At 47.3% G+C, this 21008-nt stretch overlaps 3 protein-coding genes across 3 annotated transcripts; all 3 read left to right on the plus strand.

Moving 5' to 3' along the window:
* The first annotated feature begins 109 nt into the window (after positions 1-109).
* LOC100350727 (protocadherin beta-9) lies at positions 110-3600 on the plus strand. The gene is given in 1 exon segment (XM_017341114.3): positions 110-3600. A coding segment is annotated over 1 exon segment (2436 nt). The 5' UTR covers positions 110-390; the 3' UTR covers positions 2827-3600.
* A 3711-nt stretch (positions 3601-7311) lies between these two features.
* LOC138850160 (protocadherin beta-12) lies at positions 7312-11787 on the plus strand. The gene has a single exon (XM_070076217.2). The coding sequence runs from the start codon at positions 9076-9078 to the stop codon at positions 11521-11523; it is 2448 nt and encodes an 815-aa protein (XP_069932318.1). The 5' UTR covers positions 7312-9075; the 3' UTR covers positions 11524-11787.
* A 1500-nt stretch (positions 11788-13287) lies between these two features.
* Positions 13288-20280, plus strand: LOC138850161 (protocadherin beta-14-like). The gene has a single exon (XM_070076218.2). The coding sequence runs from the start codon at positions 17569-17571 to the stop codon at positions 20014-20016; it is 2448 nt and encodes an 815-aa protein (XP_069932319.1). The 5' UTR covers positions 13288-17568; the 3' UTR covers positions 20017-20280.
* Positions 20281-21008: the final 728 nt, after the last annotated feature.

Below are 21008 nucleotides of genomic sequence, written 5' to 3' on the forward strand. Positions count from 1 at the left end.
TCCATGGTTGTGTATCTCAACACTTTTTCTTGAGAAATGAATGAAAGGAAAGGAAAATGAAAAAATTAAATAAGCCACTAAATGAAAACTTATAAATATATACACAAACACAAAAATTGGTTGCAACCTTTTGAGTTTGCTGAAAGCCACGCGGTGGCGCTGCAGGCTAAAGAGTTGAGGAAAAACTTGATCTGAGGTTGCTACCGAAGTCACTGACAACAAAGGCAGATGACGACAGACGGGCTGAGGAGAAAAGCTGCGGCAGCCTAGAGTAGGGGAAGAGGGAAAACATCCTGGATCCTTGCCACTACACGGCATAGGTCTGGGGCTCGAGACTGCTGTTTCTGCTGAGTGCTGTGATTGTGACCAACATCGACAAAAGAAGCAGTTATGGAGGCCAGAGAGTTGCACTTCCGGAGACAAAGGCAAGTCCTATTTTTCTTTCTGTTTTGGGAAGGAGCCTTGGCAGGTTCTGGGGTCCGGCGTTATTCAGTGACAGAGGAAACAGAAAGAGGATCGTTTGTGATCAATCTGGCAAAGGATCTGGGACTACGGGAGGGGGAAGTGGCTGAAAGGAGAACCAGGGTGATTTCGGATGATAGCAAACAACACTTGCTCCTGGATTCGCGCACTGGGGACTTGATCACAAATGAGAAGCTGGACCGGGAGGAACTGTGCGGCCCCACGGAGCCCTGTGTGCTGTATTTCCAAATCTTAATGGATGACCCCTTTCAGATTTACCGGGCTGAACTGAAAGTCAAGGACATAAACGATCATTCACCAGTGTTTCGAGACAAAGAAATGGTCTTAAAAGTACTAGAGAATACAGTTGAAGGGACAGCGTTTCGACTGGAAAGAGGACAGGATTCAGACGGAGGACGTAATGGCATCCAAAACTATACGATAAACTCCAACTCTTTTTTCCATATTAAAATTAGCGACGGTGAAGAAGGCATGATATATCCAGAGCTAGTGTTGGACAAAGCGCTGGACTGGGAGGAGCAGCAGGAGCTCAGTTTAACACTCACAGCTCTGGATGGTGGGTCTCCACCCAGGTCTGGAACCACCTCCATACGAATAGTGGTCCTGGATGTCAACGACAACCCCCCACGGTTTCCCTACGAGCTCTATGAGACCCAAGCTCCAGAAGACAGCCCGATAGGGTCACTGATTACTAAAGTATCTGCAGGAGATGCAGACTCAGGAGTTAATGGAGAGGTTTCCTATTCATTCTTTGATGTTTCCGAAGATATTCGAACAACCTTTCAAATCAATCCTTTTTCTGGGGAAATCATTCTTGGAGCATTGCTTGATTATGAGATAGTCAAGTCTTACAGAATAAATGTACAGGCAATGGATGGTGGAGGGCTTTCAGCAAGGTGCACGGTTTTGGTGGAGGTGTCAGACACCAATGACAACGCCCCTGAGCTGAGTATATCGTCACTTTCCAACCACATTGCTGAGAACTCTCCTGAGACAGTGCTGGCTGTTTTTAAAATTAAAGACAGGGACTCTGGAGAAAACGGGAAGATGGTATGTTATATTCAGGAAAACCTACCTTTCGTTCTGAAACCCACTGTAGACAACTTTTACATTCTAATGACAGAAGGACCGCTGGACAGAGAAAGTCGAGACGAGTACAACATCACCATCACCGTGTCCGACCTGGGCACGCCCAGGCTGACCACCCGGCACCACGTCGCAGTGCAGGTGTCTGACGTGAACGACAACGCCCCGGCCTTCAGCCAGGCCGCCTACACCCTGCTGGTGCGCGAGAACAACAGCCCCGGGCTGCTCATCGGCTCCGTGAGCGCCAGCGACAGGGACGCGGGCGCCAACGCGCAGGTGACCTACTCGCTGCTGCCGCTGCCACAGCAGCCCGACGTGGCGGCGCTCGTGTCGGTGCACGCGGACAGCGGGCAGCTGTACGCGCTGCGCGCGCTCGACTACGAGGCCCTGCGCGCCTTCGAGTTCGGCGTGCGCGCCGCCGACCGCGGCTCCCCGGCGCTGAGCAGCGAGGCGCGCGTGCGCGTGCAGCTGCTGGACGCCAACGACCACGCGCCGGCCGTGCTGTACCCGCCGGCCAACGGCTCGGCCGCCTGCCCCGAGCTGGTGCCGCGCGCGGCCGACGCGGGCTACCTGGTGACCAAGGTGGTGGCGGTGGACGGCGACGCGGGCCAGAACGCCTGGCTGTCGTTCGAGCTGCTCAAGGCCACGGAGCCCGGGCTGTTCGGCGTGTGGGCGCACAGCGGCGAGGTGCGCACGGCGCGGCCGCTGAGCGAGCGCGACGCGCCCAGGCAGCGGCTGCTGGTGCTGGTGCGCGACCACGGCGAGCCGCCGCTGTCGGCCAGCGTCACGCTGCACGTGCTGCTGGTGGACGGCTTCTCGCAGCCCTACCTGGCGCTGCCCGAGGCGGCGGCGGCGGCCGAGGCGGCGCGGCCCGACTCGCTCACGGTGCAGCTGGTGGTGGCGCTGGCGGCGGTGTCGTCGCTCTTGGTGCTGAGTGTGCTGGCGCTGGTGGCGGCGCGGCTGTGCGGCGCGGGCGCGGGCGCGGGCGGGGGCGGGGGCGGTGTGGGGGCGGGGTGTGCGGTTGGCGGCGGCGGCGGCGGCGCGGGTGCGGAGGGCCGCTTCCCGGGGCCGCTGCTGGACGTGAGCGGCGGCGGGACGCTGTCGCACAGCTACCAGTACGAGGTGCGCCTGACGGGCGACGCTGGGACCGGGGAGTTCAAGTTTCTGCAGCCTATCTTGCCTAAGGAACAGGGCCTTGGGAAGAATAGTGAAGAACATCCCACCTTTTAAAACAATTTTGCATGTAATTTTAAGTGAAATTTTCTTTGTTTTCTTGTTCTTTTGAAATGTTAAGTACTAATATTTAATTTTTTTACATTCAGTTAAAGTCTTATGGCATCCCACTAATTTTAAGTATTCACAATAACTCTGGTCTACATTTTACAATGGTTTTTCATAATTTTGCATTGTCTTAATTGATTTAGAATACATTTTATAAATTGTAGCTTTAAAGGCTGACCCCCTTCCAGCGTGCCAGGGCTTGTTTACTATTATTTTTCCTTCTAGAAAGCCGGGTTTTTTGCTTTTCTCCTAGTGAGGTTCAGAGCCTGCATCTCCTGATCCTAACACCCTGTCTGTTGTACTGCTTTTATGTAAGAAAATATATCTGTGCTTCCAACTTTATTCTTTCTCTTTATTCATGTTTTTAAAGCATGTCAGAAGTTCTAAATCATAGCATGTAAAATGAATGAAATATTACTCTATTACCGTGCCCATGGCAAATGAAGCAGGCCATTTGAAAATTCTGTGTTGGACTTCAATAATCTTTGTAAAATTGCTATTATTTTATTTCCTTTAAATACATTCTTGGCTCATATTTTCTTGCTGGTGTAGGAAATATATTAAGATTTATAATGGAAATACAGTGTAGTAACCTGCATGACACTACACATTTTTAAAACAATTTAAAAATTTGTGTGTGAGACTATTGTTGGCCTGTTGGAAAGATATTCACTTTACAATTTGTTTTTAAATTTAATTGTTAAATGTTAAAATGAAGATTAGCTAAAGCTTATAAAGAAAATGAATAGTTTCAAGTGTCTCTAGTGTCCTTCTACAGAGTGGGCATTTCTAGAATTAATATCAATATCTGTAAATAATATGTTTATTATTATATCTTGGTGATCAGTTTTATATTTTAATTGGTTCTTGCTAGGACAAGAAAAGTAACTCATTTTCCAACTAACAAATATACTACACACACTACAATTCCCACTTCCTATTCATCCTTTGGAATTGTCAATTTTTGAAAGTTAAATTATTAGTTAATGTCTGTATTTCTTAAATTTCATCAAATATACATTCGTATGATTATAATTCCTTTCTTTTTCTTTTTCATTTTTATGACAGGCAGAGTGGACAGTGAGAGAGAGACAGACAGAAAGGTCTTCCTTTTGCCATTGGTTCACCCTCCAATGGCTGCCGTGGCTGGCGCACCGCGCTGATCCAATGGCAGGAGCCAGGTACTTCTCCTGGTCTCCCATGGGGTGCAAGGCCCAAGCACGTGGGCCATCCTCCACTGCACTCCCTGGCCACAGCAGAGAGCTGGCCAGGAAGAGGGACAACCGGGAAAGAATCCGGTGCCCCGACCAGGACTAGAACCCGGTGTGCCGGTGTGCCGGCGCTGCAAGGCAGAGGATTAGCCTAGTGAGCCGTAGCACCGGCTATAATTCCTTTCTTGAAAAGCTTCTTTATTGGAGTTGGTAAATTTTTTTGCACTTACTAAGTTTTCTATTTATTGCTATTGGTTTTTCACATTCCCTTTCTTGAATATCAATCTTTCTCCTCAAAATACTCAAATATATCAGATATTGCTTAATCATGTTTATCTCCTGGAGATTTTTCACCCAAATATCTGCTTCATTTATCTGGTTGCTAAATAGGCTGTCATCATGGAACTTTTTTCTTTTGAAAAGTTCCCGTTTTGATCCTCTTTTACAAGATGCACTATGTTCTTCCTTATTCAGCTAACATACATCTCTCATTAACTTCATAAAAATGGATGCAGAGAAGGTAAAAAAAATTGAGACCTGGGATTATGAAGTTATCTTTCTTTTTCATTTGAATGATACTTTGTGCATAAAATTCTATACTGAAACTTTTCAGAAGAGTTCTAAAGCATGATTCCTTTTCCTGACTCATGTGGAGTTTATTAAGAGGAGGGACTCCAATTTCTTTTCGTGTGTTTTTTTTTTTTTTCATTCTGGCAACATTGAAAACCTTTAGTACTGGCTGCCCATTTATTCACTGTTATGGTCACCTGGATGCATGACATGTTTAGAGTGTCACTCTCTGTTCTGAAAAATGTTCTAGTCTTGTTCCTAACTTCTGCCTTGACTTTTCTATGGTCTTACTTTAATCAGAATCACACTTAAATGTTGGACCTCTAGGATTGATTGTGTAAGACTTCCATTTCTTTCAACATTTACCCTACTTGTTTGGACAGTGTATTAGATCATTCAGTCTTTTTTTGAGTTTTTTTTTTTTTTTGACAGGCAGAGTGGACAGTGAGAGAGAGACAGAGAGAAAGGTCTTGCTTTGCTGTTGGTTCACCCTCCAATGGCCGCCAGGGCTGGCGCACTGCGGTCGGTGCACCGCCCTGATCTGATGCCAGGAGCCAGGCGCTTATCCTGGTCTCCCATGGGGTGCAGGGCCCAAGTACTTGGGCCATCCTCCATTGCACTCCCTGGCCACAGCAGAGAGCTGGCCTGGAAGAGGGGCAACCAGGACAGAATCCGGCGCCCCGACCGGGACTAGAACCCGGTGTGCCAGCGCCGCTAGGTGGAGGATTAGCCTAGTGAGCCGTGGCGCCGGCCTTGAGCTTTTCTTTTGTAAGGACTCTTTTGGATTCTGGTTTTTATAGTATCCTGTTACAGATTTATAAATGTGATATCAGCTCACACTATAATTTATTATTTTAACTTTATTATGCAAAAATGCATCACATAGTGTTGTTATATTCATTTTTTATGTCTTTTTTTTTTTTTTTGACAGGCACAGTGGACAGTGAGAGAGAGAGACAGAAAGAAAGGTCTTCCTTTGCCGTTGGTTCACCCTCCAATGACCGCCGCGGCCAGTGCGCTGCGGCCGGCGCACCATGCTGATCCGATGGCAGGAGCCAGGTACTTATCCTGGTCTCCCATGGGGTGCAGGCCCAAGTACTTGGGCCATCCTCCACTGCACTTCCCTGGCCATAGCAGAGAGCTGGCCTGGAACAGGGGCAACCGGAACAGAATCCAGCGCCCCAACCAGGACTAGAACCTGGTGTGCCGGCGCTGCAAGGCGGAGGATTAGCCTAGTGAGCCATGGTGCCGGCTGTTATATTCATTTTTAAAATGAGAATGAGTCAAGGGAAGTTAAGAATTTGTCCAAAGTTATGTTGCTAGTAAGGGGTACTTAAGTTTTTTTTTTTTTTGATTTATTTATATTTGAAAGAGTTACAGAGAAGGGGAGAGGGCAGACAAATTTTCAATCCACTGGTTCATTCCCCACATGGCCAAAACAGCTGGAGCTGGGCCCATGCAAATCCAGGAGCTTCTTCCAAGTCCCTCTTGTTCGTGGCAGGGGTCTAAGCAGCTAGGCCATCTTCCACTGCTTTCCCAGGTGCATTAGGAGGGAGCTGGATCTGAAGTGGAGCAGCCAGGTCTCAAACCAGCACTCATTTTGGATACTGGCACTGCAGGCAGAGGCTTTACCCACTATGCCAACAGTGCTGGCTCCTTGGGGCATTACGTCTTAATCTATTCTTAATTTTAACAATAAGAACACATATTCATGTACTTACTATTAAAATTAGATGGATAAGGGCCAGCTCTGTGGTTTAAGTGGGTAAAGCTGCCACGTGCAGTGCTGGCATCCCATATGGGCACCAGTTCAAGTCCTGGCTGCTTCACTTCCAAAACAGCTCTCTGCTGTGGCCTGGGACAGCAGTGGAAGATGGCCCAAGTCCTTGGGTCCCTGCACCTGCATGGGAGACCTGGAAGAAGCTCCTGGCTCCTGGCTTTGGATTGGCACAGCTCCTGCTGTTGCAGCCATCTGAGGAGTAAACCAGTGGATGGAAGACCTCTCTCTCTGCCTCTCTTTCTCTCTCTGTGTAACTCTGCCTTTCAAATAAATAAATAAACTTTAAAAAATTAAATGGGTAAATGCATATAAAGCACTTAGAATAATGGGTGGCACAGAGTGAGTACTAAATAATTATTAATAGAGTTAATTTCTCAATTAAATTTTATTTATCTGAAGATATTAATCACACATCTTGAAAGGCTTTCTTCTACTCTCTATATTATATCTGGTTTCTCTTCTTCCTTTTTCCCTATGGTGGTATTGGTGGTTTTGGCGTTTGTTTCGTGGCATCTGCATTTCCCCAATGTCTTGTCATCCTTGCTTGTCTTCTGCTTTTTAAGAAGTATGATATGACAGCCAGTGCCATGGCTCACTAGGCTAATCCTCCGCCTAGCGGCGCCGGCACACCAGGTTCTAGTCCCGGTCGGGGCGCCGGATTCTGTCCTGGTTGCCCCTCTTCCAGGCCAGCTCTCTGCTGTAGCCTGGGAGTGCAGTGGAGGATGGCCCAAGTTCTTGGGCTCTGCACCCCATGGGAGACCAGGATAAGTGCCTGGCTCCTGCTTTCGGATCGGCACAGTGCGGCCATTGGAGGGTGAACTAACGGCAAAGGAAGACCTTTCTTTCTGTCTCTCTCTCTCACTGTCCACTCTGCCTGTAAAAAAAAAAAAATGATATGTCACAGTGCTGACATTTTACTCTCTGAGTGAATGGGGTGTGACGGTGGCAGGGATTCACTCTATTGTAACTCTGCTGCATGGGGCTCTTACTTTGGAAGACCCTGAAATATCTGTATATGTACATCTTTATTAGGTCCTTTTATCTTCTCTAGGGTAGGATTCTATGATACGCACCGTTTGGGGGTCAGGAAGGCTCAGATGAACACCTTGCATCCAATAATGACAGTATTGCATGGCAAAAGACTGCATGAAAAGATTTTGCTTAATTTACCTTCCTTATTTTTAGTTTCACACCTCACATTTGCACTCCATCTTACCAGGGTCTCCGAGACTAGGGAAAGTTCTGTTTAATTTCTTGAGAGAATCAGTTTTCTATTGCCTATCTTAGAATTACCTTCCTATTTTGGTATGATGGTGAGAGTAATAGAGAATTAAATTCTGCCATATACCTACTTTTTAAAAAATAGCTTTTTGTCAGTCCTTAACTAACTTCAGTCTTCTTATTATCTGGTCCCTCCAAATATATACCTATATGGGATTACTTGAGACAAACCCACTTGTTTCTCCAGTGCAGGAACATTAAACATTTCTTGGAACTGCTACATTGATTTGCTTTCTGTCATGAAAAAAATGTGTTTACTTGTGCATTCTTAGTCTTTGTTAGTTTGCCTTATTCCTTGTCATTTTAGTGGGTGTTTTAAAAGGAGGCGAAATGACTGTCTAGTCAGTTCATGTAATTTCCAATTTCTACCTATTTGTACTGATTGATTTTTCAATCATGTATCTAGTTTATATTTTTTGAACTGTAATATGAACCTAAAACTTTTACATTTTCAATATTTTATATCTGGCCATCACTGATGAGCTCCTTAGCATCTGTTCCAAACATCTTCTCTCCGTATGTAGTAATCAGGCACTTCGGCTAGGACTGAAACCACTTCAAGCTTAGAAGGTGGCCCCAGACACCATTAAATGAACTAGCGTTTCTTTATGAGAAGCTGGAACGACAGTATGGATTTATGTAGTGTGTTCCGCCACAACATTTCACTTCATTTTCTACCAATGCACATGATTCATTGCGATTAAGGAACTCTCTAGAGATGCTTTCTCGTGATATAGCAGTTCTCTGGTGTGTGCCATCTCATGGTTCACCCAGTTTCACCCTCTCTGAAAGAACTTCCTCAGTGAGGCAGGTGTACTCTTTCCTTCCCATGTGAGTCAGGGAGGTGGAGCCGAGACGGGATTTCACTCAGCTTGACAAACAGTTCCTAGTTTAGTCTTCTCAGAGAGATTACAAACTGCTGGAGACACTAGGCACAACTTGTATTTCTGTTTTCTTAACTAAGCACATTTGGTTGTGTGAAGAGCGGGGAGGAATACTTCATAAATGTTTTAAAATAAATACTAAGTTTATCACAAAACATAAAGAATATAGTATAGTTATTATGAAAGGTAATGTATCAAACAAAGTAACAGCATTTGTTTCCGGAGAACATTTATGTGAATAGAATTCAGGTAGCTTTCATCAAACTGTGAAAATCTGTGGCGTCGCATGGTGGCGCTGCAGGATAAGATCAGGGGAAAAAACTGCGCCGGATGACGCTGTGGATGCGCCTAAGGCACACAAAAAGACTGACGAGCCAGCCATCCAGGGGCGACCTGGAAGCCATTCAGTAAGGCTCAAGTGCTCAGGCGTCTGAGGATTTGGTGGACAAATTAGAGGTCCGCTGAAGCCATTCAGCAGAGAGCGTTCGTGACGGGAGCCATGGAGGACCGAGGGGCAGGCGCTCAGCGGACCAGGCAAGTCGTGCTTCTCTTTGTTGTGCTGGGAATGGCTCAAGCTGCCTCTGAGCCTGGGCGCTTTTCGGTGGCCGAGGAAGTGCACAGTGGGAGTTGTGTGGGCAATTTGGCAAAGGACCTGGGCCTGGAGGTGGGTGAGCTCTCCTTCCGGGAAGCTCGGGTGGTCTCTAACGATAACAAGCAGCCTTTGCGGCTGGACACAGACACCGGGGATTTGATCCTCCGCGAAACTCTCGACCGGGAGGAGCTCTGCGGCTCCACGGAGCCCTGTGTGCTGCACTTCCAGGTGATAATGAAAAATCCTTTGCAGTTTTTACGGATTGAGCTTCAGGTCATGGATATAAATGACCACTCTCCCGTCTTCTTAGAAGAAGAAATGCTCCTGGAAATCCCAGAAACTAGCCCTGTTGGTGCCGTGTTCTTACTAGAGAGGGCACAGGATTTAGATGTTGGAATCAACGCTGTGAACAGCTACACGATAAGCTCCAACTCTCATTTCCACCTTAAAATGAGAGTTCATCCAGACAGTGGGAAATACCCAGAGTTAGTCCTGGACAAGGCGCTGGATTACGAAGAGCAGCCCGAGCTCAGCTTCACCCTCACGGCTCTGGATGGCGGGTCTCCGCCCAGGTCCGGGACTGCCCTCGTTCGCGTGGTGGTCGTGGATACTAACGACAACTCCCCCGAGTTTGAGCAGCTATTCTACGAGGTGAAGATTCCGGAGAACAGCGTCCTTGGCTCCCCGGTTGTCACTGCCTCGGCTTGGGATTCCGACTCGGGAACAAATGGAGAAATATCCTATACCTTCTCCCATGCCTCAGAAGATATTCGCAAGACGTTTGCCATTAATCGAAAATCTGGAGAAGTTACTCTAACAGGACCATTAGATTATGAAACAACTCAATCATACTCAATCATCATTCAAGCCACAGATGGGGGTGGACTCTTTGGGAAATCCACAGTCAGAATTCAGGTAATGGATGTGAATGACAATGCTCCTGAGATCACCGTGTCCTCAATTAGCGGCCCAGTTCCAGAAAATGCGCCTGAGACTGTGGTTATGGTCTTTAGTATCCGAGACAGAGACGCTGGGGACAATGGGAAGATGGTTAGTTCCATCCCAGAGGACCTGCCATTCGTGTTAAAGTCTTCATTTGCGAATTACTACACCTTGGAGACGGATGCAGCCCTAGACAGGGAGGCCAGGGCCGAGTACAACATCACCATCACCGTGTCCGACCTGGGCACGCCCAGGCTGACCACCCGGCACCACGTGGCGGTGCAGGTGTCCGACGTGAACGACAACGCCCCGGCCTTCAGCCAGGCCGCCTACACCCTGCTGGTGCGCGAGAACAACAGCCCCGGGCTGCTCATCGGCTCCGTGAGCGCCAGCGACAGGGACGCGGGCGCCAACGCGCAGGTGACCTACTCGCTGCTGCCGCCGCCACAGCAGCCCGACGTGGCGGCGCTCGTGTCGGTGCACGCGGACAGCGGGCAGCTGTACGCGCTGCGCGCGCTCGACTACGAGGCCCTGCGCGCCTTCGAGTTCGGCGTGCGCGCCGCCGACCGCGGCTCCCCGGCGCTGAGCAGCGAGGCGCGCGTGCGCGTGCAGCTGCTGGACGCCAACGACCACGCGCCGGCCGTGCTGTACCCGCCGGCCAACGGCTCGGCCGCCTGCCCCGAGCTGGTGCCGCGCGCGGCCGACGCGGGCTACCTGGTGACCAAGGTGGTGGCGGTGGACGGCGACGCGGGCCAGAACGCCTGGCTGTCGTTCGAGCTGCTCAAGGCCACGGAGCCCGGGCTGTTCGGCGTGTGGGCGCACAGCGGCGAGGTGCGCACGGCGCGGCCGCTGAGCGAGCGCGACGCGCCCAGGCAGCGGCTGCTGGTGCTGGTGCGCGACCACGGCGAGCCGCCGCTGTCGGCCAGCGTCACGCTGCACGTGCTGCTGGTGGACGGCTTCTCGCAGCCCTACCTGGCGCTGCCCGAGGCGGCGGCGGCGGCCGAGGCGGCGCGGCCCGACTCGCTCACGGTGCAGCTGGTGGTGGCGCTGGCGGCGGTGTCGTCGCTCTTGGTGCTGAGTGTGCTGGCGCTGGTGGCGGCGCGGCTGTGCGGCGCGGGCGCGGGCGGGGGCGCGGGCGGTGTCGGTGTGGGGGCGGGGTGTGCGGTTGGCGGCGGCGGCGGCGGCGGCGGCGCGGGTGCGGAGGGCCGCTTCCCGGGGCCGCTGCTGGACGTGAGCGGCGGCGGGACGCTGTCGCACAGCTACCAGTACGAGGTGCGCCTGACGGGCGACGCTGGGACCGGGGAGTTCAAGTTCATGAAGCCCATTAGCCCCATCCTTACAACCCAATACCCCGGGAAAGAAATAGAGGAAGCTCCCACTTTCCACAATGCGTTTGGATTCGATATTCAGTGACAATCACTGATTTTATATTGCCTATGTGTGCTATTTTTGGTACTGTGTGTGCTTTAAATTGCCTTGATGTTGCGTTTATATTTTATTGGTATTGTGTTCTCAACTTTGTTTTTCAATAGGCATTTGTAGTTGTAATGAAGTGGTCAGTACCTTGGAGGTCTTAATTTATAATTATTTTGCCTTCTTTATTAACATCCATCAAATCATTCTCGTTAAATTTCACTCACAATTATGCTTATGGGAAAATAAAACTGCACTTTAAAAATATTTATATTCAAGCATTTGTTCATTTGAATCTTCTTTTTGCAGTTTTTTTTTCTTGTGGTTTAGTAATAGCAGCGATTCAGAAATATCTTTCTGAAATTCACTGAATTTTTAGATAACATTAAAAATATTTACCACTGTTAAAAATAAATTTGAAAAAAATATTCCATGGTCCAACCATTAACTGTGAAAACCTGGTTAGAAAAGGCCAAAAGGCAAGCGACTCTTTGGCTTTTCCTTATTCATTCTGGGGAGTGGAAAGACAGGTTCAGGCTATGGCCGCTCACAGACTCTTCCAACGTGAAGTTGTAATTTTCCATATGTATCACTAATGTTACAAAGCAAAAATGTGATTCAGTTGAATTCAGACATCTGAATTATAATTTTACAACAAAATTACAAAGAAATATTTTATAGACTTGGTCAACCTTTTTTGATACAATCTGAAATTGCAATATTATTCCTTATTTAATTTTCAGATGTGATTATGATCCATTAAATGACATCTTGTCCTAATGCGTAGTAACCCAAAGTTTGATAATTACTTTTTGGAGGTATAAAAGTGTGATATGTATGGAGCACTGAGAAATACCAAAAGGTAGTTCTTTGTGTTCTAATCCTTAATAAAAAGTTCAAACCATTGTATAAGGAAATTTGGCCTTCTGCTACATAGCCATCAACAACCATTCTGCCCATAGTACTCTGACAGTATGACCCAAAAGCCCTTCATGGTTTCCCATAAATTTCATCATAAAGTCTAAAGTCAGTGTATACCATGGAAGGCACATGTGGATGAACAAAATGAGTAAAGATAGTGAGGGAAGGCCGGTGGGGGGTGGGGACGGGCATGCAGGTTAGAGAGAAGGTAGGGATAGAGGAAATGAACAGGGAGAAATTAAATATTTGCTTCTAGTGCCAGAAACTTTCTCTTGAAGATACTTCAAAACTTTATCTTAAAATTATAGAGTGGTTAAATATTAGTGCATTGATAATGCCAGGAGGTACAAGCTCTTGCTCTACTATATCCAAGATAACCTGATGTTTACACTTCTTAAAGGCTAAGCCTTCCTTAACGGTTTGTTGAACTGTGCAGATACCTTGGAGTCTGCATCCAAGAGGAATGAGAACAGAGGTCAACCATGTTGTGTGCCCTGAACTGTAATGCTGAGGTGGAAAGAGGAGTTCACACAGCTCAGGCAGGAAGGTGAAACCAAAGCAATGGCAGAGCTGAGGACCAGGTGCAGTTTCAGGTCTGCCCAGCGATCTGGGCAGCAGGACTTCTCTTTTGCTGGAAAGAACCATATGTTTCCTCACTCTAATGGAGGTTAGCCGAGTCTGCAGGAGCTCATATGCCCAGATTCAAGTCACCAACTAAGTCTCCTAAAATGTATTAGAAAAACCAAAATTTTCTCTTATGCTTCACACATCTTATTTATAGCTAAATTTAAGCCCTCGCATACAATTCAAGCTGCACTGGTCAATTTTACCCTAAACAGCTGTAAATGGTAAGATATTAAGGAAGTGGTTATTACCTCCAGTGCAGGAAAGTCTACATGGAAAATGAGGACACAAGAACTGATGGGGCTTCCCAGAATGCATTTTCTTGAAAACCCTTACCAGTGAAAGCCACGTAACAGTTTAATTTGGAATTACTCAAGAGTATTGGGGGAAAAGGACCTGCGGACAGTCTGGCATACACACACTCTTCTCATCTTCCTGTCAACCAAAGTCCTGGATCCACTGATAATCTTAGAACATGACCTCTCAGTCCTTAGGACTTGACCTATATCACGATTACTGTCCTGGCCATCTCCTGTACTTTTCTATCACCACAGATGTTATTTCTATGATAGTCTCAGGAACCTCCCTCTGAGAGCACTCCTCTCTGCCTTAACCCTCTCCTCTCATCCTGCTCTCTTGTCTCTTGTCTCATCTTGTCTTTCTTTGATCCTATCAATACCTGCATTCCATGATGTGGCTACCAGTTATCAATCCCTCCTGCTTCCCTGGGTTAACACTCCCAGTCACTCTCACACTCATGTTCCGTTCCTGTGTTCAATCTTTCTTCATCAAATTCCTGATGAAACTCCACTCTAGATGAATCCTCTCTAGTGCCTGGGCTGCTGAACTCTATAAAACTTAGAAAAGTGTAAATCCATTGCAACTATGAATTTGTTATATCAAATTCAGTTGGGGTTTTGAGACCAAGAAATCCTTTTATAGGTTTCTTAATCAGATTTCTGTTCTCCACAACTATTTTAAAACCAACTTACCGGCCTGCGCTGTGGCTCACTAGGCTAATCCTCCACCTGCAGCACCGGTAACCCGGTTTCTAGTCCCAGCTGGGGCACTGGATTCTGTCCCGGTTGCTCCTCTTCAAGTCCAGCTCTCTGCTGTGGCTCGGGAAGGCAGTGGAGGATGGCCCAAGGGCTTGGCCCCTGCACCCCATGGGAGACCAGGATAAGCACCTGGCTCCTGGTTCGGATTGGCGCAGCATGCTGGCCGGCCATAGTGGCCATTTCAGGGGTGAACCAACGGAAGGAAGACCTTTCTCTCTGTCTCTCTCTCACTGTCTAACTCTGCCTGCCAAAAAGAAAAAAAAACTTACCTTAGTTTAAACTCCTTATCCTACCACTTACTCACATACCTCCTCCCCTTTATCAGGTGAATGTGTGATCAATACATAGAAAAGAGAATCAGTCATTCAGAAATTATTTCAATTTCCTGTCCTGCAGGAATCCACAACTTTGACAGCACCTGTACCTATGTATTCCTCCTGTTGAGATCCCTTCTGCCCACCTAAGTCTAATCCCTTCATGTACTGTCTCCATCCCATCCTTAACCACTTTTTGGTCCCTCACATTGATTACCTCGTCTGCATCTTACTTTTTTAAAAAGAATTCTTTTATTTCTTTGAAAGACAGAGTTACAGAGAGAGGTAGAGCCAGAAAGAGAAGTCTTCCATTCTGCTGGTTCACTCCCCAACTCGCCACAATGCCCGAAGCTGCGCTGATCCGAAGCCAGGAGCCAGGAGCTTCTTCCAGGTTTCCCATGTGGGTGTAGGGGTCCAAAGACTTGGGCCACCTTCCACTGATTTCCCAGGCCATAGCAGAGAGCTGGATCGGAAAAGGAGCTGAACCGGCGTCCATATGGGATGACGGCGCTGCAGGCTGGGGCCTTAACCTGCTGTGCCATAGGGCCGGCCCCTGTGCATTTTACTTTTCTCCCTTGCTACCGAGTATTACATGTTAGTACATTAAATGTGTTCAAGTTTCTCTAGTCTTCCCCCCGCCCCCAGTCCTAAAATAACCCCTTAAGTCTGAATTATCCTCAGATACCAATCTATTTCTTCTCTTTACAGCTTTTTCTTCTTTTATAAATTCCTTAAGTGTTGTCTATGTTCTTGTTCCCTCACCCTTCCCATTTGTCAACCAAGTACAATCTAACGTTCATCTCTACTAAAATTACCACTGTAAAGGTCATCAAACACTTAAAATATAAATTATGTAAAGGTTGCTGAAGCAAAGAAATGCAATTACACAATAGCTTGTCAAAATGTGTGTTTCCTACACGTGTCAGTTCAAGTGTAAATGATAAAATATTGTGTTTCTGGAATCGAATTTGGTTGTAACTGAACATTCCATTGGGTGATGTCATATCTGCATGGCTGTAGTGGTGTCACTACCACCTTTGTGTTCCTGTGGCTTCATGGGAAAAGGCATATTGAGATGTCTTCTCTTTTGCCTGGAAGTGGCAAACAAAATTTCTCACAATCCATCTATGAGAACTTAAGTCACTTGGCCACACCTAACCACAAGGCAGGCTGGGACAGGCCATGTTTCTGGGTGTAGTTCCATTACTGCAGAGGAAAAGAACAGTTTTTAGCAGACACCATGAGTCCCCTGTAATGGCCATCATCTTAAATCCAAGAGATAATTTTAATGCATATTTTTTCCTGACTGTTTGGAAGCATTTACTGCAGTTGCTCTTCCTCATCTCCTTGAAATATTATTTACTTTTAGTTTCATGATTTTGAACTCTGGGGCTTCCCTTCTTCAGCCAAGCCAAAGTACAGATGTGATCATTTTAATCAAATGTTTAAAATCCTACATTATATTTGTACTGCACTTATGATAAAATCCAAGAATATATAATACCTATGCAATCATCTTTGTTCTTAACCTACTTTTTTCTTTAATCTCTTTTAAAAATATTGCCTATCCATGGTTTAAAGTTTGAGGCATACTTACATTTCTATATTTTTCAAAATCCTTGTATGAAACATTTCTCCTTCTCTTAACTAGCTTCTTCAGATCACAAAGTATAGTTTTCTATCTTAGGAAAGCTTTAACTTGTGTCCCAAAATCTGGGTTATATTTTAATCATTTTTAACAGATACTTAATGAGCAGTTACTAACCAGTTTGTAAACAATATAACTCACTAGCTTCCTATGGTAATAATCTGGGAGGTAAATGCTATGTATCTGAGGAAAGAGGCACATGACTTGCTCAAACCTGTAGATAGAAAGTGGCAGCACCAGGATTCTAACGTTGACATTTTGGTCCCTGACCACATTTTCCTAACTACTATACTATACAGGTGAAATATGTCCCTTCAGCTATTCCATATTATTATTTAGCTATGCATGAATTGTGACCCACTTTAATTACTCATCTGCCAATTTTTCTAGTTCATGACATCCATAAAGACAAGAATTATCTCTAACTTCTTGTGCCACATCCTCACATATGTATTTTTTAAATATGAAAGTAATTATATTACTAAATGTACTCAACAAATATTTACAAAAGTGGAGGAGATAATATATTTGTTATTGTTCATGAAATAGCCTGAAAAATACTGTTTTTCAATACAGAATATTTTGATGGGTCTTTTTGTATCAAGAATTCAAAATAATAATATTAAATTCAATGTGTGGGTCTTATTTGGATTCCAATTCAAGCAAAACAATGGTAAAAGACATTTTGGAGACAACTGAGAAAAAGATAAATATAGGCTGAGTAAAAATTATATAACGGAATTATTACCACATTTTCTTTTTAAAAGATTTATTTATTTATTTGAGAGGCAGGGTTACAGAGAAAAGGAGAGACAGAGATAAAAGTCTTCCATTTGCTGGTTCACTCCCCAAATGGCCACAATGGCTGAGGCTGGGCAGACCTGAAGTCAGGAGTTTCTTCCAGGTCTCTCACGTGGATGTAGGGGCCCAAGCACTTGGGCCATCTTCTGCCTTCCCAGGCCACAGCAGAGAGCTGGGTCAGAAGTGGAGCAGCCCGGACTTGAACTGGTGCCATATGGGATGCCGGTGCCACAGGCGAAAGCTTACTCTACTATGCCACAGCACCGGCCCCACTAAATTTCCTTATTCTGACATTGGTATTACAGTTTGAGCCTTTATCCATTAGAGATATTAGTGGTGTATTTACGGGTAAAAATTATGATATCTGGGACTTGCTTTTGCACACTCCAGATGCATTCATGAATTTCCGAGTCAAAGGAAAAATTTTTTAATGAAAAAATCCATAGAGACACATGGTGGCGCTACAGGATAAGATTAAAAACAGTCTGCAGGCTTCATTATTATTCAGAGCAGAGAAGAGCCAACCCCCTGAAGAGGGAGGTATTAAGGATTGTCACCTGCAGAGCCGCTGGAGGGCTGCACCCTCTCCAGCAGTTTCCTATCAAGAAATCAGGCCTTAATTTACCAAAGTTAGAGCTGAGCCTGAAATTCTCCACAAAAGAAGCTGTCAGGAGGAACCATGGAGAGCAGAGGGGCGCTCCCTCCGCGAGGAAGGCAAGTCCTGATTTTCTTTGTTTGGCTGGGATTGTGTCAGGCGGGTTCTGAATCTGTGCGGTATTCCATGGCAGAGGAAACAGAAATTGGTTCTTTTGTGGCTAATCTGGCAAGGGACTTGGGGGTAGGGGTGGACGAGCTGTCCTCGCGGGAGGCCCGGGTAGTGTCTGATGATAATGAGAACCACTTGCGACTGGATCCGCTGACCGGCGATTTGCTCCTTAATGAGAAACTAGACCGGGAAGAGCTGTGCGGCACCTCTGAGCCCTGTGTGCTGCCTTTTCAGGTGTTATTAAAAAACCCTTTACAGTTTTTTCGGGCTGAGCTACACATCAAAGACATAAATGATCACTCTCCCACATTCCTGGACAAGGAAATACTTGTGAAAATATCAGAAAATACTGCTATTGGAACCACATTTCTAATGGAGAGTGCTCAAGATCTGGACATAGGAACCAATTGTCTGCAAAACTATACAATTAGTCCCAACTCTCATTTCTACATTAACATTCGAGACAGTGGTGATGGAAAGATATACCCAGAGCTGGTCCTACATAGAGCATTGGATCATGAGGAGGAACCCGAGCTAAAACTGACACTGACAGCAGTAGATGGTGGGGCCCCGCCCTTGTCTGGGACAACCTTGGTTCTCATTAAGGTCTTGGACATCAACGATAACTCCCCTGAGTTTGCTGAGAACCTCTATGAGGTACAGGTGCCTGAGGACACAGACGTTGGCTCCCGGATTATCACTCTCTCTGCTAAGGATATAGATGCAGGAAGTTTTGGGAAAATTTCTTACACACTTTTCCATGCATCAGAAGATGTTCGTAAAACCTTTGAAATCAACCCAGTAACTGGGGAAGTTGGTCTGAAATCACACCTGGATTTTGAAGTAATACAATCGTACACTATAACTACTCAGGCAACAGACGGTGGGGGTCTCTCAGGAAAATGCACTCTTGTGATTAAGGTACTGGATGTAAACGACAACCCACCAGAAGTGACCATTTCATCAATCACAAACAGCATTCCAGAAAACACGCCAGAGACTCTTGTCGCCATCTTCAGTGTCCGAGATCCAGACTCTGGAGACAACGGAAGGATGGTTTGCTCTATTCAGGATGACCTCCCCTTCCTTTTGAAGCCCACTTTCAAGAACTTCTACACCCTGGTAACCGATGGAGCGCTGGACAGGGAGGCCAGGGCCGAGTACAACATCACCATCACCGTGTCCGACCTGGGCACGCCCAGGCTGACCACCCGGCACCACGTCGCGGTGCAGGTGTCCGACGTGAACGACAACGCCCCGGCCTTCAGCCAGGCCGCCTACACCCTGCTGGTGCGCGAGAACAACAGCCCCGGGCTGCTCATCGGCTCCGTGAGCGCCAGCGACAGGGACGCGGGCGCCAACGCGCAGGTGACCTACTCGCTGCTGCCGCCGCCACAGCAGCCCGACGTGGCGGCGCTCGTGTCGGTGCACGCGGACAGCGGGCAGCTGTACGCGCTGCGCGCGCTGGACTACGAGGCCCTGCGCGCCTTCGAGTTCGGCGTGCGCGCCGCCGACCGCGGCTCCCCGGCGCTGAGCAGCGAGGCGCGCGTGCGCGTGCAGCTGCTGGACGCCAACGACCACGCGCCGGCCGTGCTGTACCCGCCGGCCAACGGCTCGGCCGCCTGCCCCGAGCTGGTGCCGCGCGCGGCCGACGCGGGCTACCTGGTGACCAAGGTGGTGGCGGTGGACGGCGACGCGGGCCAGAACGCCTGGCTGTCGTTCGAGCTGCTCAAGGCCACGGAGCCCGGGCTGTTCGGCGTGTGGGCGCACAGCGGCGAGGTGCGCACGGCGCGGCCGCTGAGCGAGCGCGACGCGCCCAGGCAGCGGCTGCTGGTGCTGGTGCGCGACCACGGCGAGCCGCCGCTGTCGGCCAGCGTCACGCTGCACGTGCTGCTGGTGGACGGCTTCTCGCAGCCCTACCTGGCGCTGCCCGAGGCGGCGGCGGCGGCCGAGGCGGCGCGGCCCGACTCGCTCACGGTGCAGCTGGTGGTGGCGCTGGCGGCGGTGTCGTCGCTCTTGGTGCTGAGTGTGCTGGCGCTGGTGGCGGCGCGGCTGTGCGGCGCGGGCGCGGGCGGGGGCGCGGGCGGTGTCGGTGTGGGGGCGGGGTGTGCGGTTGGCGGCGGCGGCGGCGGCGGCGGCGCGGGTGCGGAGGGCCGCTTCCCGGGGCCGCTGCTGGACGTGAGCGGCGGCGGGACGCTGTCGCACAGCTACCAGTACGAGGTGCGCCTGACGGGCGACGCTGGGACCGGGGAGTTCAAGTTCATGAAGCCCATTAGCCCCATCCTTACAACCCAATACCCCGGGAAAGAAATAGAGGAAGCTCCCACTTTCCACAATGCGTTTGGATTCGATATTCAGTGACAATCACTGATTTTATATTGCCTATGTGTGCTATTTTTGGTACTGTGTGTGCTTTAAATTGCCTTGATGTTGCGTTTATATTTTATTGGTATTGTGTTCTCAACTTTGTTTTTCAATAGGCATTTGTAGTTGTAATGAAGTGGTCAGTACCTTGGAGGTCTTAATTTATAATTATTTTGCCTTCTTTATTAACATCCATCAAATCATTCTCGTTAAATTTCACTCACAATTATGCTTATGGGAAAATAAAACTGCACTTTAAAAATATTTATATTCAAGCATTTGTTCATTTGAATCTTCTTTTTGCAGTTTTTTTTTCTTGTGGTTTAGTAATAGCAGCGATTCAGAAATATCTTTCTGAAATTCACTGAATTTTTAGATAACATTAAAAATATTTACCACTGTTAAAAATAAATTTGAAAAAAATATTCCATGGTCCAACCATTAACTGTGAAAACCTGGTTAGAAAAGGCCAAAAGGCAAGCGACTCTTTGGCTTTTCCTTATTCATTCTGGGGAGTGGAAAGACAGGTTCAGGCTATGGCCGCTCACAGACTCTTCCAACGTGAAGTTGTAATTTTCCATATGTATCACTAATGTTACAAAGCAAAAATGTGATTCAGTTGAATTCAGACATCTGAATTATAATTTTACAACAAAATTACAAAGAAATATTTTATAGACTTGGTCAACCTTTTTTGATACAATCTGAAATTGCAATATTATTCCTTATTTAATTTTCAGATGTGATTATGATCCATTAAATGACATCTTGTCCTAATGCGTAGTAACCCAAAGTTTGATAATTACTTTTTGGAGGTATAAAAGTGTGATATGTATGGAGCACTGAGAAATACCAAAAGGTAGTTCTTTGTGTTCTAATCCTTAATAAAAAGTTCAAACCATTGTATAAGGAAATTTGGCCTTCTGCTACATAGCCATCAACAACCATTCTGCCCATAGTACTCTGACAGTATGACCCAAAAGCCCTTC

This window comes from Oryctolagus cuniculus, chromosome 6, assembly GCF_051225735.1.
Source record: "Oryctolagus cuniculus isolate XC-2025 breed Fujian yellow rabbit chromosome 6, ASM5122573v1, whole genome shotgun sequence".
Lineage (NCBI taxonomy): Eukaryota > Metazoa > Chordata > Mammalia > Lagomorpha > Leporidae > Oryctolagus > Oryctolagus cuniculus.

Coding starts and splice junctions, on each gene's coding strand:
- LOC138850160 (XM_070076217.2), top strand. CDS start 9,076: ATGGAGGACCGAGGGGCAGGCGCTCAGCGGACCAGGCAAGTCGTGCTT.
- LOC138850161 (XM_070076218.2), top strand. CDS start 17,569: ATGGAGAGCAGAGGGGCGCTCCCTCCGCGAGGAAGGCAAGTCCTGATT.